The 14,907-nt window shown below is 38.2% G+C and overlaps 1 protein-coding gene across 4 annotated transcripts in view; it reads left to right on the plus strand.

The window, feature by feature from the left end:
• Nucleotides 1-14,907, plus strand: part of nalcn (sodium leak channel, non-selective) — a 71,049-nt gene that overhangs the window by 4,354 nt on the left and 51,788 nt on the right. For all 4 annotated transcript variants that reach the window (XM_023814762.2, XM_023814614.2, XM_023814679.2 and 1 more), the window contains 7 exons: nt 1,926-2,108; nt 4,018-4,101; nt 4,182-4,321; nt 4,442-4,570; nt 5,293-5,444; nt 6,583-6,725; nt 7,088-7,192. In XM_023814762.2, coding sequence (XP_023670530.2) covers nt 1,926-2,108; nt 4,018-4,101; nt 4,182-4,321; nt 4,442-4,570; nt 5,293-5,444; nt 6,583-6,725; nt 7,088-7,192 — 936 coding nt within the window. The remainder of the gene's footprint in view (nt 1-1,925; nt 2,109-4,017; nt 4,102-4,181; nt 4,322-4,441; nt 4,571-5,292; nt 5,445-6,582; nt 6,726-7,087; nt 7,193-14,907) is intronic.

The raw sequence follows: 14,907 nt of genomic DNA on the forward strand, positions 1-14,907 counted from the left end.
GATGCTTTAAACTGCATAAAGAAAGTATCTAAAATAGGGCTCTCACGATCATGAAATTTTAGTTAATGATTAATTGTCATACAAATAATTGTAATTAACGGCTTTTAATTTTCTAACACTGTTATAGAGTTGGCCTAATCATAGCCTAATAATACACATACACCTTATGAAGAGGAAGGGCTATTAATTACGGGAACATTTGCAACATATAAATAAAAATTGCATTTCTGTTTGCCTTTTAAGCTTTGCAAACAAAACTGTACGGGTCAAATATGACATAAATAACAAATAAGAAGTTAAGTGCCTTCAGATTGGTGTTGACACCACCAGATCTGTACCACCTACCCAATTTGTATCTTGCACATCTGCATATGTCGCATTTTGGAATACGCAGCACTTTTGAGTATGCGAATACTGCATGACATTTTCTGGCGCTGCCCAATCTATTCATCCTTCCATGTTATGGCAACCATATTGTCTACATTTACAGCAAACTATGCCAGATAATTTGTTGGATTTAAGGTAGTCTGGGGTAAATATAAGTGGACAAAGGTAAAGTCCATTTAAACTGGGGCACCTTAAATCCGACAAGTGCAGCTGTTGTGCAGAACTTTTGTGAAACATAACGAATCCAAAATCAAAAAATCTGGCTGAATATCCCATTCTGGACGGGTGTGAAAAATTAGCCCAAAAGCATTCTGTAAAATTAATTTGATGCTGTCAAAAGAAATATTAACAGGATCAGGTTGGGTCATGAAAATGTTGTGAAACAAAGTGGTACAAATCGGGCATCGTCGTAAATTATGCTGTGATGTGTAATATCGCACGTGCCCAGATGTAAGGCAAGTGGTACGGATCGGCTAAGAAGTGCAACGAGATGATGTCATTAAGCAAGTGCCAGTCAGACATTACATGGTTGCAATATGGAAATAGTCATGGAAAATACGCCCTTTCTGTTTCATCCAGCTATTTTTATACAGATGAATGGAGATGATTATAGGGATTATGCGAAATAATCGCGATTATCTCAGATAATAGCGATCAGGCGATTATATAATAATTTTGACAAGAATAATAGTACATTTTAGATGAGAGCTTCACAAATTATTCATAATGCATAATAAACATGGCTAGTATGTGGTATGCCTTTATAAATATTTATAGCCATGTTTGTAACGATTTTTGAATGTATTATAATGTATTATGAATGTGTTCATAGATTCTTATAGACATAGCATTAGTAGAAAGCGTTATCAATTTTTTTTGTATAGAGGTTTTTTGAAAGACTTTCTTCCAAATTGCAAGCTGTGTATTAACAGCTTAGCTAACTATTATTATAAATGTGTTCTTTATTCTAGTGCTAAGTCTTCTTGTATTTTGTTCTCAGTTATACAAATAAAATTGCGGTATTGGGCTTGTGCATGCAATATGATAATATTATCAGTAATCGACGATATCAGACAAGTATACTGCCGTTGGTATTTGACAGTGATTAGTTGGTGATTATTGCCTTTGCTGTGGAAGTAGACTTGGGCTACACAAAAAGCAAGATAACAGAACGATTTATGATTTGGCTATCAGTTCAGCCTTCTAACCGACGTTTCCGAAGAAGTTAAATTTTTTTGTTTATTTATTTTTTTTAACTCCGCATATGATACGTGAAGGTATGTAAACATCGGTCATAATGGTGGTACGCAGGACATAATACTTTCTGAGTTAGTGCACAATGTAAAACGTTGATGGCCCATGACGTTTTAAATCATAATTAAATCAGCCTGCTACAGTGTAAAAAACTATGAGTAAAAAATGATGATCAGCACCGCTAATCAGAACAATTCGGTGTAAATGAGAACTGGTACTGTACTACGCCGTGTAGATTTGGAGGGAGTACTCATGCGAGGTATTTTGTGCTCTTCTCTCTGTAGTGGGTTCACTCGCTTTTGCGGGCCTGTGCCATCATCAGTGTCATCTCTGTTTGCATGAACACGCCCAAGACCTTCGAGCACTACCCCCCACTCCAGTATGTCACCTTTACGCTGGACACTCTGCTCATGTTCCTCTACACTGCAGAGATGATCGCCAAGATGCATATAAGAGGCATTGTCAAGGTAACATCATCATGTTGACTCCGGGCAACCATAAAAATTACATTATTACAGATTGTTGTCTCTTCTGTCTGACTCTTCTCACAATGTCACGTTCATAGTAATAACGACTGAATCCATTTATCTTGTTGCTGATCGTCCTGTTCTTCCACCTTCAGCTCTTCCAAGCATCATTAATTTTTGATGAATTTTGGGGTTTAATATAAACAGAAAATCATCTGATAAATCATTTGACTTGTATATTTGACCATTACATGGAAATGTTCAAACACAGTGGCATGCAAAAGTTTTGGTACCCTTGCTTAAAATGTCTATTAATGTGAATAGTGAAGTGAGCAGAAGATGCACTGATCACCAAAAGGTGTAAAGTTAAAGATGACACATTTCTTTACTAGTTTAAGCAAGATTACATTGTTTTTCACAGTTACAAAATACCAAAACGATGAAAAGCGCCTGAAGCAAAAGATTGGGCACCCCAAGATATTTGAGGTCTCAGATAATGTTTACCAAGGTCCAAGACCTTCATTACCTCATCAGGACTATGGCTTGTCATTGTTGGGAAACCCCAGTTGATACGAAGTGCAAAGCTACATAAATTCTCTGACTTCTCAAACTTTGTCCCAACCTGCAAGCAGCTGCCTAGCACTCTGAAAAATAAAATAATTGATGCTCACAAAGCAGGAGAAGGCTAGACGCAGATAGCAAAGCCTTTCCAGGTAGCTGTTTCCTCAGTTTGTATTGTTAATAAAAAAGTTACAGTTAACAGAAATGGTGGAGCTGACGTTGAGGTCTGGAAGACCATGAACACTTTCTGAAAGAACTGCTTGTTGGATTGTTGCAAAGGCTAATAAAAACCCCAGTTTGACTGCAGAAGACCTCCAGGAAGATTTAGCAGATGCTGGTGTTGTGGTGCACCGTTCGACTGTGCAGCAGCAGCTGAACACAAATCTGACCTTCATGGTAAAGTCAGCAGAAGAAAACCTTTCATGAATCCTAACCACAAAATTCAGCGCCTCAGTCTGCAAATGAGCATCTAAAGAAGCCTGATGCATTTTGGAAACAAGACCTGTGGACTGAAGTCAAAATAGAATTTTATGGCCACAATGCGGAAAGGTATGTTTTGTGGGGGGGGGGGGGGAGGATGCCGAATTCCAGGAAAATAATACCTCTCCAACTATTAAATGTGGCGGTAATTGCTTTGGTCTAGTGCAGCCAGCGGCACAGGGAACGTGTCATTGGTAGAGGGAAGAATGGATTTGAATAAATGCCAGCAAATTCCAGCAGCAAACGTCACACCATCCGTAAAAAACTGATGGGTCCTACAACAATATAATGATCCAAACCACACCTCAGAATCTCCAATGGAATACCTCAAGAGGCGCAAGCTGAAGGTTATGCCACGGCCCTCACAGTCCCCCCGACCCAAACACCTTTGAAAATCTGGATAGATCTCAAAAGAGCAGTGCGTCTTGCAGATGTCGAGTGCCCAGACTTTTGTTTCAGGCCTTTTAAATTTTTTTTGGCATTTTGTACCTGTGATTGATGAAAATAAAAAAGTAGTTTTGGTAAAAATATTAAAGAAATGCGTCTTTAACTTTATGCCTTTTGGTGATCACTTCATCTACTGCTGACTTAACTACTCACAGTAACGGCCATTTTAAACAAGGGTGCCCAGACCACTGTATTTATTTAAACAGCTAAGCAATCGGTCCTGTTTCCTATCACTTCTGGTGTGTGGTTGTGATCCACTAATGGAGAATCCAGTTCGCCAAAAAATGAGGAATTTGCTGACCGCAGTTTGCTCTGCATTGTCTTATCTGACCCTGGCTATGCAGAGCACCTCTAGCAGACCCAGGAATCTCCATCTGTCTGCATTACAATCTCCTGCAGATCATCCTTTCTCTTCTTCCAGGGTGATAACTCGTATGTCAAGGACCGCTGGTGCATGTTTGATGGCTTCATGGTTTTTTTCCTGTGGGTTTCCATTGTACTTCAGGTAAATGAAGGAATAATATTTTTCCCTGGTCTCTAGATCATTTTGTTGAATTTTGTCTTGAATTTAGTCTGTGTTCTCAGGTCTTTGAGATAGCTGAAATAGTGGACCAGATGTCCCCATGGGGAATGCTTCGAATACCAAGAGCTCTCATAATGATTCGTGCCTTCCGGATATACTTCAGATTCGAGCTGCCACGTTCTCGAATTACTAACATTCTAAAGTAAGGGCTATATTACATAGTATGTGATATAGTTCATGCAAATACATTTGATCTAAATGCACGTTCAGTATTTATTTTCACAAGTGTGTACTCAGAAGTGCACTGCTTATTTTCCCTCAGGCGCTCTGGAGAGCAGATCTGGAGTGTGTCTATTTTCCTGCTTTTCTTTCTACTGCTCTACGGAATTCTGGGAGTTCAGATGTTTGGCACCTTTAATCATCATTGTGTCACCAATGGCACACAGAAAGAGTAAGAATTCAACTTACTTGGTCTTTCTTTTAATGCACAATTACAGCTTTACACTGGGGAGTTTTTTTTTTTAATTTAGCTAATTTACACTTTTGCGGTTGAAGCTATCTATATTGGTGTGAACTTTTATTACTTCTATGTTTAAATGTGTTGATTTTATGAAAGAGCATATATTAATTATATCATTGGTATATTTATCTTTTTATATATAGTTTATGACAATGAGGATTTTGGTGAATTTTATTATTTTCAGCACACTACCATTTTTGCACATTTTAATGTTTTTTGGTAGTATATATATTTAATACCAGCTTGATACATAATCAGGGTTTGACATAACTGGTACGCAAGTACGCATTCACCTTTAAAAGCGATTAAAAATCCGTTGTTGTAACAGCGTGAATGCGTACGTATTTTGTATGCATTTGCGCTGACATGACAACAAATTATCATGCATTTTAACGTTTATATGCTAATTCGTACTTCATTTGCAGTATAGACAGTCCAGCAAATGAAAGCAGAATCAGAATACATTGCTTACCTCGCTTACCTCACAAAATGAGCAAAATATCTTTTGAACAATTTGTACTAGTCATCATAATATTTTACATTTTTTGCTAGTTAAAATATTGCAATTAATCATCCCAATTAAATGCTCTTGTTTTTGTTTGATTCATTTAGTTTTTATTATGTGTTCATGATTTATCTTGATTTCCTTTCAGCAATGTAACCTGGAACAGCTTGGCCATTCCTGATACCCATTGTTCTCCAGATGGGGAGGGGTACCAGTGTCCCGTTGGCTTCGAGTGCAAGAACCTGAAGGACCTGGGTCTCAGCAGACAGGAACTAGGCTACAGTGGCTTCAATGAGCTTGGTTGGTAGACAACAAAAGCCATTTGTTACTGTCAGGGTTTAATCTCTAAACACTGTGAGCTATGTTTGTATAGTGGTGAGCATGTTAATACTTAGCTATAATGAGATTTTTTTTTATGGTGTTGGTGAGCCTACGTTTACATTTTCCACCAGTGCTATGAGGCAAATAGTTTCTTTTCTTGGAACACGTCGGTATTAGGTAGCGAGGGAGACTGTAGACTAGGGCTGTACAATATTAGCAAAAATTCACATCGTGATATTTGAATTTTTTTTTTTAAATAGACATCCGTATAGCTGGTGTCCAGCCAAATGTTTCCCCTGTCATCTGAAGCCCTGGTGGTTATTGCACATTTGCGATATAATATCAATATGATATTTCCCATCCCTACTTTATTGAAAAAAGTCATGAATTTGGGAACATAATTATACATTACTAATGGAATACAAAGGATATATAACCTCAGAGCATTCATTTTATTGATATTATTAAACAGGAAGAACAATCCAGTTTAAACTGTCAAAAAGACCAACTACTGAACTGCACAGGAACATTGCTGAGCTTAAATCCATTTTTATTCTGTGGAAAATGAAAGATCGATCGGCAGGCCAAATTTAATAATGAATTATAAATGTGTCATGGGTCCTTATATAAGCACAGAATGATCTGCAGAAAAATCGTCTTCCAGTACAGAATAGAGTATCTTCATTGTTTCAGTAGCTGTGCTTTTAGCTTTGGTGCTGCTAACTTTGAATATTGATATTGAAATTTCCCAAAATTATCATATGGCAAAGATCATCAGGTAGCACTTCCTTTATGAATATTAATTGCCCTTCACGTGACATTCTACATTTCAGAAATTCACATGCTGGCACCGCTACTTTGGAAGGTTGTAGAATAAGGCTTTAGCGTTTCTTGTAAATAAAACTTTGTGTGTGTGTGTGTATAGATATATAATTTGAATAATCATGGGGTACAACATGATTTTCTTTGCATACCTGGAAGAGTAGTATTACAGTGCATCGCAAAATTCAAAGACTTTGCTCCCAAATATGTGCAGGGTTCAGATAATATAGAACTATTGCTTGATAGTGAAATAAATTAGGATGCATTCTGAGTTTTTTTCTTCTCTATATTTAAGGCACCAGCATATTCACAGTGTATGAAGCTGCATCTCAGGAAGGATGGGTGTTCCTCATGTACAGAGCCATCGACAGCTTCCCTCGTTGGCGATCCTACTTCTACTTCATCACACTTATCTTCTTTCTTGCCTGGCTGGTCAAGGTATGGATGATGTTTCCTCCTATTCGGATTCTACTTACGATAAAAAGGAGCCTATTTATTTTTCATGTAACATAATATGTGTTATGATCGCATAAAATGTATCCAGACTGTAAGACAGAAGGGCTGCCCCATCGTTTTGGAACATCTTGGAGAAGTTTTGTCTGTTATTTATTTATTTATTTGTTAATTTATTAGAATTTATGTCACCATTTTACAATAAAATCTTTTGTGTTAAAGCTGTAATAAATACTGGGCTGCTAATGCATTTATGTCGCAGTTTCAGCAGCAGGAAAGATGCTAAATAAGGTAACGATGAGCCCAAGACTGCTTAACTATTGAAGTGTCCTGCTCTCTGCCCTCAGAATGTGTTCATCGCTGTCATAATCGAGACGTTTGCAGAGATCCGGGTCCAGTTTCAGCAGATGTGGGGGTCTAGAAGCAGCACAACGTCAACAGCCACCACACAGGTATTTATCAACCGTACATGTGTGGTTAGCAGTAGCAAAATCACCAAATATGGGGGCAGGGTATTGAAAATAGTACAAAATGGAAATGAGATATTGTTGCTAATAAGCAGGTATTAATTAGCTACCTTATAACAATCAAGGTAATTATTAAACAAATCACACTATGGAAATGTAGTAAATTGTGGGGAACTCCTACTGTAAATGTGTAATAACTGCTGGTTTTGTAGGTTTTTGTGTTTATTGGCTTTGCATTTGTCATTATTTCATAATCAGCAATTACTTCAGGTTTCAGACATTTCTGACAAAGCTCTTTCAGTCACTGGATGATAATTAAAATAGTATTATTTGTTAGCTTGTTATGTTGGCTTGTTGGTCTAGGGGTATGATTCTTGCTTTGGGTGCGAGAGGTCCTAGGTTTGAATCCACATATTCCCTTAGAATTGCTCCTAAAACAAATTGAATATACTTTAAACCAAAATCTATTTTCAAGAAATAATTCATACAAAAATAAATGACTTAACACACATAAGCCAAGAAAATGATGGTAGGCTTTTTTCCCTGATTGCCTCACCACTTGTTCCAGAGGACGGGTTTGACCTGTCCCGTGATGAAACATAAAATACTGTGTCTCATATTTGACCAAGACAGGATGTGATTTGTACCATATTTCTTCAGAATGAAAGTGGAAACTCTAACTGCTGTTTTTATGTGACTGCAAGCATTTGCATTCTGTATTTTCTACTGGTTGACAGAGCTTCAAGTGGTGAAATAAGTTCTCAGTATTTCCAACTGGCACCAGTGCTCCAGCACCAGTCTGCTGTGTGTCGGACTATAAACTGCTAAACGAACCGCCAAACCCGCGACGTCTTTTCGCCTTGTCCATTCGCAATATCTCCTTTTTTGTGCTGCTGAAACAGCCATGATGCACCGTGGCATGGATTAAACAAGACCCCTGAATGTGTCTTGTGGTATTTGGCACCAAGATATCAGCAGCAGATCATTTAAGTCCCCTAAGATGTGAGCTGGAGCTGCTGCAGATCGGACTTCCATCCTCAGAGATGATTCGGATCTGGAGAATTTGGCAGTCAGGGCAACACCTTGATCTCCTTGCCATGTTATGCAAACCATTACTGAGCAATTCACTCAGTTTGGCAGGGCAGATTATAACGTTGACAGATGTCTCTGCCATTGAAGAATACTGTTACCATGAATGTGTGTACATGGTCTGCAGTGATGTCACAATAGGTGTCATGTGTCAATGTATCCACCACATGAATGGCTGGGCTTAGGGTTTCCCAGCACAACATTGCCCAGAGGATCACAATCTCTCTACAGCCATTTCGTACCTGCCCGCCCACATGATGTCAAAGGGAATGGGACTCAATGGACCAGGCAAACTTCTTCCACTTGATCCACTTTGCCAGTGAAGATGGGCAAGCATGGGCACAGTCACTGGTCTGTGCTGCACAGCCCCGTATGCACAGCATAAAAATTTTCCATCAGTTGTGCAACAGTAGCCCATCTGTCACTCTGTACCAGACAGGACATCCTCTGTTGCCCCCGCACGTCAATGAGCCATGGGTGCCTGACATCTGTCGCCCATTCATGGCTTTTCCTTCCTCTGACCGCTGTCGGTAGATACTCACCACTCGGAGCACCACACACGCCTTGCCATTTCGGAGATGCTCCGACCTAGTCATCTGGCCTTGACAATTTGTCCCTTGTCAAAGTAGTTCAGATCTCTGAGATAATCATCATTCACATCATCTCTGTGTAGTCATTTGTGGCTATATATACATGTGTGTGTGTATGTGTGTTTATGTGTGTGTGTGTGTCACGAGGAGAGTGAGATGGGATATGTGAAAGTTGTGAAAGTTGTACCTGTAGTTGGTCTTTTAATAAAGACTTTTCTGGACGGATGAGGAGAGTGTGTAGGGTGGGTTTGGCCGGTATTAAGGTAACATTTTAGGTTTCGCTTATTATATGACTGTCTTCATTACATGAACAAGTCAGCCGTCCACCACAATATCGACAGTCTTGCTGGTGATGTGTTTAGCTCCATGTGAGTTGAACTTTATTTTACAAAATAAGGAGTAGTTGTGTCGCTGACACTAACACTTCTGATTTGCTTGCGAGAACAGAAGGGTCCTGTCTCTTCAAATTCCTGAGGCTTACATTGTCTGGAAATTGAAAACTCTACTAACACTGTGTGCAAATTTCCCGGGCATGAAAATACTGGCACACTACAGAAGACACTTTATAGCCAGTATGCATTTACACCGCTAGTACTTACGAAGCAAGAATGCAGTTTTCTGATAAGGGATCACTGCACAGACCACTTACGGATGTTGCTTAGTGTTGTTGATTTCACTAGTGTTATGGATAATTACTGATAAAACAATAATTTAAAATATTGGTGTTAATAGCCTAACTAATCTTGCTAAAGATACTTAGATGATATACTTCATCACCCATAGTTCCTTATGTGAAGTAAAAGTAGCAGTATTACCATTGTATATTTATTATATTACTGTAATTCCATAATTTAAAATGGAATGATGAATCAAGAATCAGTATTTTAAGCTAATTTTAACAGAACTGTGGTCCGAGTTGCAAGAAAATAAGCAGAGAAAATCAATCTATACCAAACCTTATGGAGGGGAACAAATTAATTCTGAGAAGTGATTTTTTTTGTAGTTTTTATTAGTACTAGGTTGTATTACTTTGCTGGAATGTTAAGGTAATTGGTTTCCAGGCTATACTATTCTTCACTGATAACCAATAATGAATAATTATTACAGTATGTTGCACATATTGTATACTGCTCAGACTAGTTTTAAATTAGAACTTTTTTGGTTTATATAGTATAAAATGAATGAATGTAGTGTATGCAAATATTCTTGATCCTTGATGTCCTGGTTAAAATGCCCTTTGGCACAGAGCCTTTTGTTTTTCTTTTTTTAAATAATTAGCCTCTCTAATTAAAATCAAATTGCCAAAGTCTTCTATTAAAAAAGTAATTAAAGCAGCATAAAAAGCTGTCAGTTATTTAGTGTGAAACAATAAGGCTTAAGTTCCTTGCTTTGATCTCATGTAATAAAAATGGATTTAAGGCAATCCAGAGGGATTGAGCTGATAAAATATTGGTGGAGTTTTCAAACCACACCACTAAGCAATCATGTTTTAATATGGAATTAATTTTCTGAGCCTCCTTAAGAAGATAACTGTATTAACAACAAAGTGACTAGTACAGTTCAGTAGAAGTGGTGCTTGTCTTTTTATTTTACCTTTTTTAAAACTTGCATTGTCCTCTTTCATTTTACTGTTGCCTCAAAACTAATTAGGGAACATGGGCTTCATGCATATAACACTGGACGTGTTTTCTTCACATATGGATTATGGCTTTTTAGTCCATCAGTGAGCAAAGCATGTGTTCTTGTGTATGTTTTAGTGATCAGTGTTGACACACCACAGGGAAATATGTTCTCTTTGCATTTAACCCATATGTGATGTCATGACATAGCAGGGGGCGGCTAATTCAGTGCCTGGGGGCAGTACCTTGCTCAGGGTACCTCAGTGGTGTCTTGCTGGTTGGGGATTTGAACCAGCAATCTTTCAATTACAAGTGCACTCCCCTAACTATTAAGCCACCACATCCCAAATGTTTGTCTACAAGGGACCAGAACTTGGCATACCTGTCAGACATGCATTGGTCTTGTGCATGGAAACATTGTTCCCAAAAATACTTCTGGGAATATGTTTTAAAAACAAATCATAATGAAGGTGGAAGAGCTGGAATCACTCTGGTATCTGCCCGGTGTCGCACTAGTAATAAATAATTCCACACCCACATTCCTTGTTCCTATAAACTCCCGTTTTTGAATTATTTCTTTGTAAAGCAAATTAAAAAAACTGTTTAAAAACACACACAAGGTCACAATGTGAAGCAATATTAACACAATAAGGAACAGTCTCCATTTAATACGCTTTTTATTAGGGCTGAATGATTTGGGGAAAATATCTAGTCACGATTTATATCGCGATTTGATTTGCGATATAATTTTTTAAAAGTCAAGCTTCAGTTCATTATTCAGTGTGTGATAGGTTTAAAACATGTGACGCAGCATTACCACATGAGATTCCATCAAAATATTAACTGGTCTATATTCTAAAGTAAGGATGAGAACTTAAAGATATGAATCGCTTCCAATATGTATTTATAACTTTTTCTAATTCTTGTGTATGTACCTCAGGTCTTTATTGACCCAGCATAAACATATTTAAAAATCAAACCACAAGAAACCATAACTCTGCAAACTTTCATTGAATACATCATTCCTGTACACTAAGAGCAGTTTCCAAACAACATTGTCATATGGTCACATGATTCGATGTGGACGCTGTTCCCAGATTAAGCCACGTACTCTACTTCCGCAACAGTTTACTATAGAATTTCATATAATTACTAAATTACAATATATAATTACTAAAACGCATGACTTATAGCATTATAGCAAAAAATATATATCAGGCATACATTTTCTATTGAACTAACGTGTTATGAGAGAGATACTTTTCCTACAACTGTTCCTCCTCAGAACTTGAGGTTGCTGCACCTGTAGCTGAAGTTTTTGCTTCTTCTGTGATTAACCGTCGAGGTTCTTTGACTTTATTCTTGTAGAATGGGTCTAGCTTCTACTGCTTGCAACCAAGTATTTTTGCGTCATAAATGTCCAATATACCAACTAGCTTATAGTCATTTATACAGTACAACTTGACCACCGCTGGCCAGGACTTGTACCGTATTCCAGGTATAGCATGGACTGTACTTTCCAGCTTGTGACTTCCAATAAGGCGATTTGCAGCCAATAAAAATTCATACAAAAATTTTGCAAGAATGACATAAATGTCCCTAATTAATCAATGATGTATGCAGATTGACTTGTCGGTACAACATATATCAAGGACCCTCTGTATGAATTTATTACTTTTTTGGCCTTGGTAAATGCTATTTTCTTATTGATTCAGAGATGTCATGTGGGTATTGATTATATTCGTGTAGCTGCGCGGGTAGTTCTGGCAGCCTAGTAACAATTTTATATTACGCATTTTAATGTTTTATTAAACATGTTGCTATAAAAACCTGTATGACTTTTTACTCATAAATAAGCAATCATTCTTATATGAATAATTTTCCTTGGTTTTCAAAATGCAAGCTCCTGTCTGTTGGTAACCGCTGCTTCCAGTGAGTGCTGAACTCGACGTTCTATCCTTATAGGACAGGGGCGGGCAGTCTTATCCGCAAAGGGCCGGTGAGTGTGCGGATTTTCACTGCAGCTCCCTAATTAGATTACTAATTAGAGGACTGATTCCCTGAAGAATCCTCACACCTGGGTTTGAACAGCTGCCTTAAAGGTCATCCCAAAAACACACTGGCCCTTTGCGGATATGACTGCCCACCCCTGTTATAGGGACTGAATTTTTAAGAGCACATTGGAAAATTATTTTATGCTAATTCAAATAATCTCCTTCTGAAAAATTGACTAGTTTGTTCTATTATTATTTTTTACCCATTAGCTATGGTATAAGCGGGATAAACTAGTTTGAGGTGTGTGGTTATATCAAAATAATCAACTACAATTGGTTAGTGGCCCTCCGCTGTTTGTCAGGCCACATTACACCAAGTTGTTGATTATTTTCGTGTAATACCACCTGTAGTTCAGACTAGGCAATCCATTTGAAGCTTAGCAGGTTTTAACCTGGCCAGTACATGGATTCGAAACCAACTGGGAAAGCTAAAGTGTAAGTGTTAGCCCATCCTATGGTCTGTGTGGATCCCAATGCCCCAGCGCAGTGTCTGGGACACGGTGCTGTAAAAATGGTGCCATCCTTTGAATGAGATGTAGTACTATGGTCCTGACATTCTGAGGCCATAGAAGATCCCTGGGCATCTTTCAAAAGAGTAGGGGTGGTCCCTTGATGTCCTGGTTGAAATTACGCACTATAGCCCTTTCAAATCTGGCCTCCTACTTATCCCCTTTATCCAATGGGTGAATTCTCTCCTGCCCCTCCACCCCCTTAGTGGCGAGTGTATGCCACAGAATGGTTGCCATCACATCATCCAGGTGGGTGGTACATAGGGTTGGCAGTTGAATTGGCTCCCCATTGGCTCTGTAAAGCGCGTTGGGTGTCTTGAAAAGTGCTATATAAATGTAACACTCATTCATTCATCACCACACACCTCATTGTGGTTTATTCCTTGTTTAAACTTAACATGCACAAATAATTCAATTCAATTCAATTCAATTCAATTCAATTCAAAATAACTTTATTTGTCCCCGAGGGGCAATTAAAGGCACACAGGGCAGTTCAACAAGGATACAATGACGTAAAGTGCGACATTATTTAGAAGATACAGTAAGACCCGAAAATAAGGCCTGAAAGCAGGTAACGTTGCGGTAGTTTACACAGAATTTACTGATATCTGCTGATTGGCAACTAAAAGGCAAGGAAATAAGCAAACGTTAAGCTTAGCAGTGACAATCAGCATAATTCAAGAAGTATTTACAAATAATTTATATGCATCCCAAACACAGCAGAAATTATAAATCCTAAGAAACCAGAGGTCGGCAACCTGTGACTCACGAGCCACATGTGGCTCTTTGACCACGTGACTGCGGCTCTTCTCAGAACGATAAGCGCGTTCACATTTTCATGTCTTAACATATTATGATAATGCTTTTGTAAATATAAATGATTTATTTATGGGTTAATATTATTATTTTTCATTTAGATATTTCTTTAGCTTTATGTGAATGAGGCGGTCCGTCGCGCGCTTCTGTGATGTCTTAACTGTATAATTTACATCTTCCTCAAAGTCATTATCTACGACGATATTACGTCTCCGGTCAAATGGTGTACTTTCAGTTTTCTTCAGTACCTGAGGCTGGATGTACGCTTCACCGATTATTGGGATTCCTAATTCATCCATATACTTTTTGCAGTAAATCGCCACCACACCTTCATATGTTTTCGTAACAAATATTATATTTTCTCCGATTTACATATTGTAGCCAGCTGAGTTGTGACTACATTTGCGCTGCTCGTCAGTACAGCAGTAGTGAAGTGGAGAGTGAAGGGCAGACGACTGCAGAGCCGAACGAAAGAAGGGATGAGAGTGAAGACTGTAGCTACAAAACTGAAATGTGTTGTAATATTAGTCACCTTTGTGCTGTTACGTGTCCGAGTGAAATTGGTTTTCTTTATTTTTTGTAAGTACTTTTTTTGTGGTAAATGCATATATATCCATATCACATTTAAAAAGTCGTATCTCAAACCCCCGTCTCTGCCCATTGCGGCTCAGATATTTAGGAAAAATGGTTGCCAAACCCTGGCCAACACCGAAGAAGTCTGAAATAGTGTTCACTGTATAGCGCCATCCACCAGCACAATTTCTTGGAGCAAAGTCAGGATGTGGATTGACCAACATTGATTGGAATAGGTTGCTTAGAAAGGGTAGCGGGGGGACTCATTGTGCAATACGATAACAGAATTAAACCTGTGTTAACCAATAAAATCATGTTGATTGTAAACAGTAAAGATATGGGGGCTTTTCTACACGGATAGTATAGCACATGGTGCCTTAACTGAGTTTGTCGATGATGAGTTTTGTTATTTTTCGTTCTTTACTGATATAAAAATTATGTTAGTGGTGT

This window comes from Paramormyrops kingsleyae, chromosome 1, assembly GCF_048594095.1.
Source record: "Paramormyrops kingsleyae isolate MSU_618 chromosome 1, PKINGS_0.4, whole genome shotgun sequence".
NCBI lineage: Eukaryota > Metazoa > Chordata > Actinopteri > Osteoglossiformes > Mormyridae > Paramormyrops > Paramormyrops kingsleyae.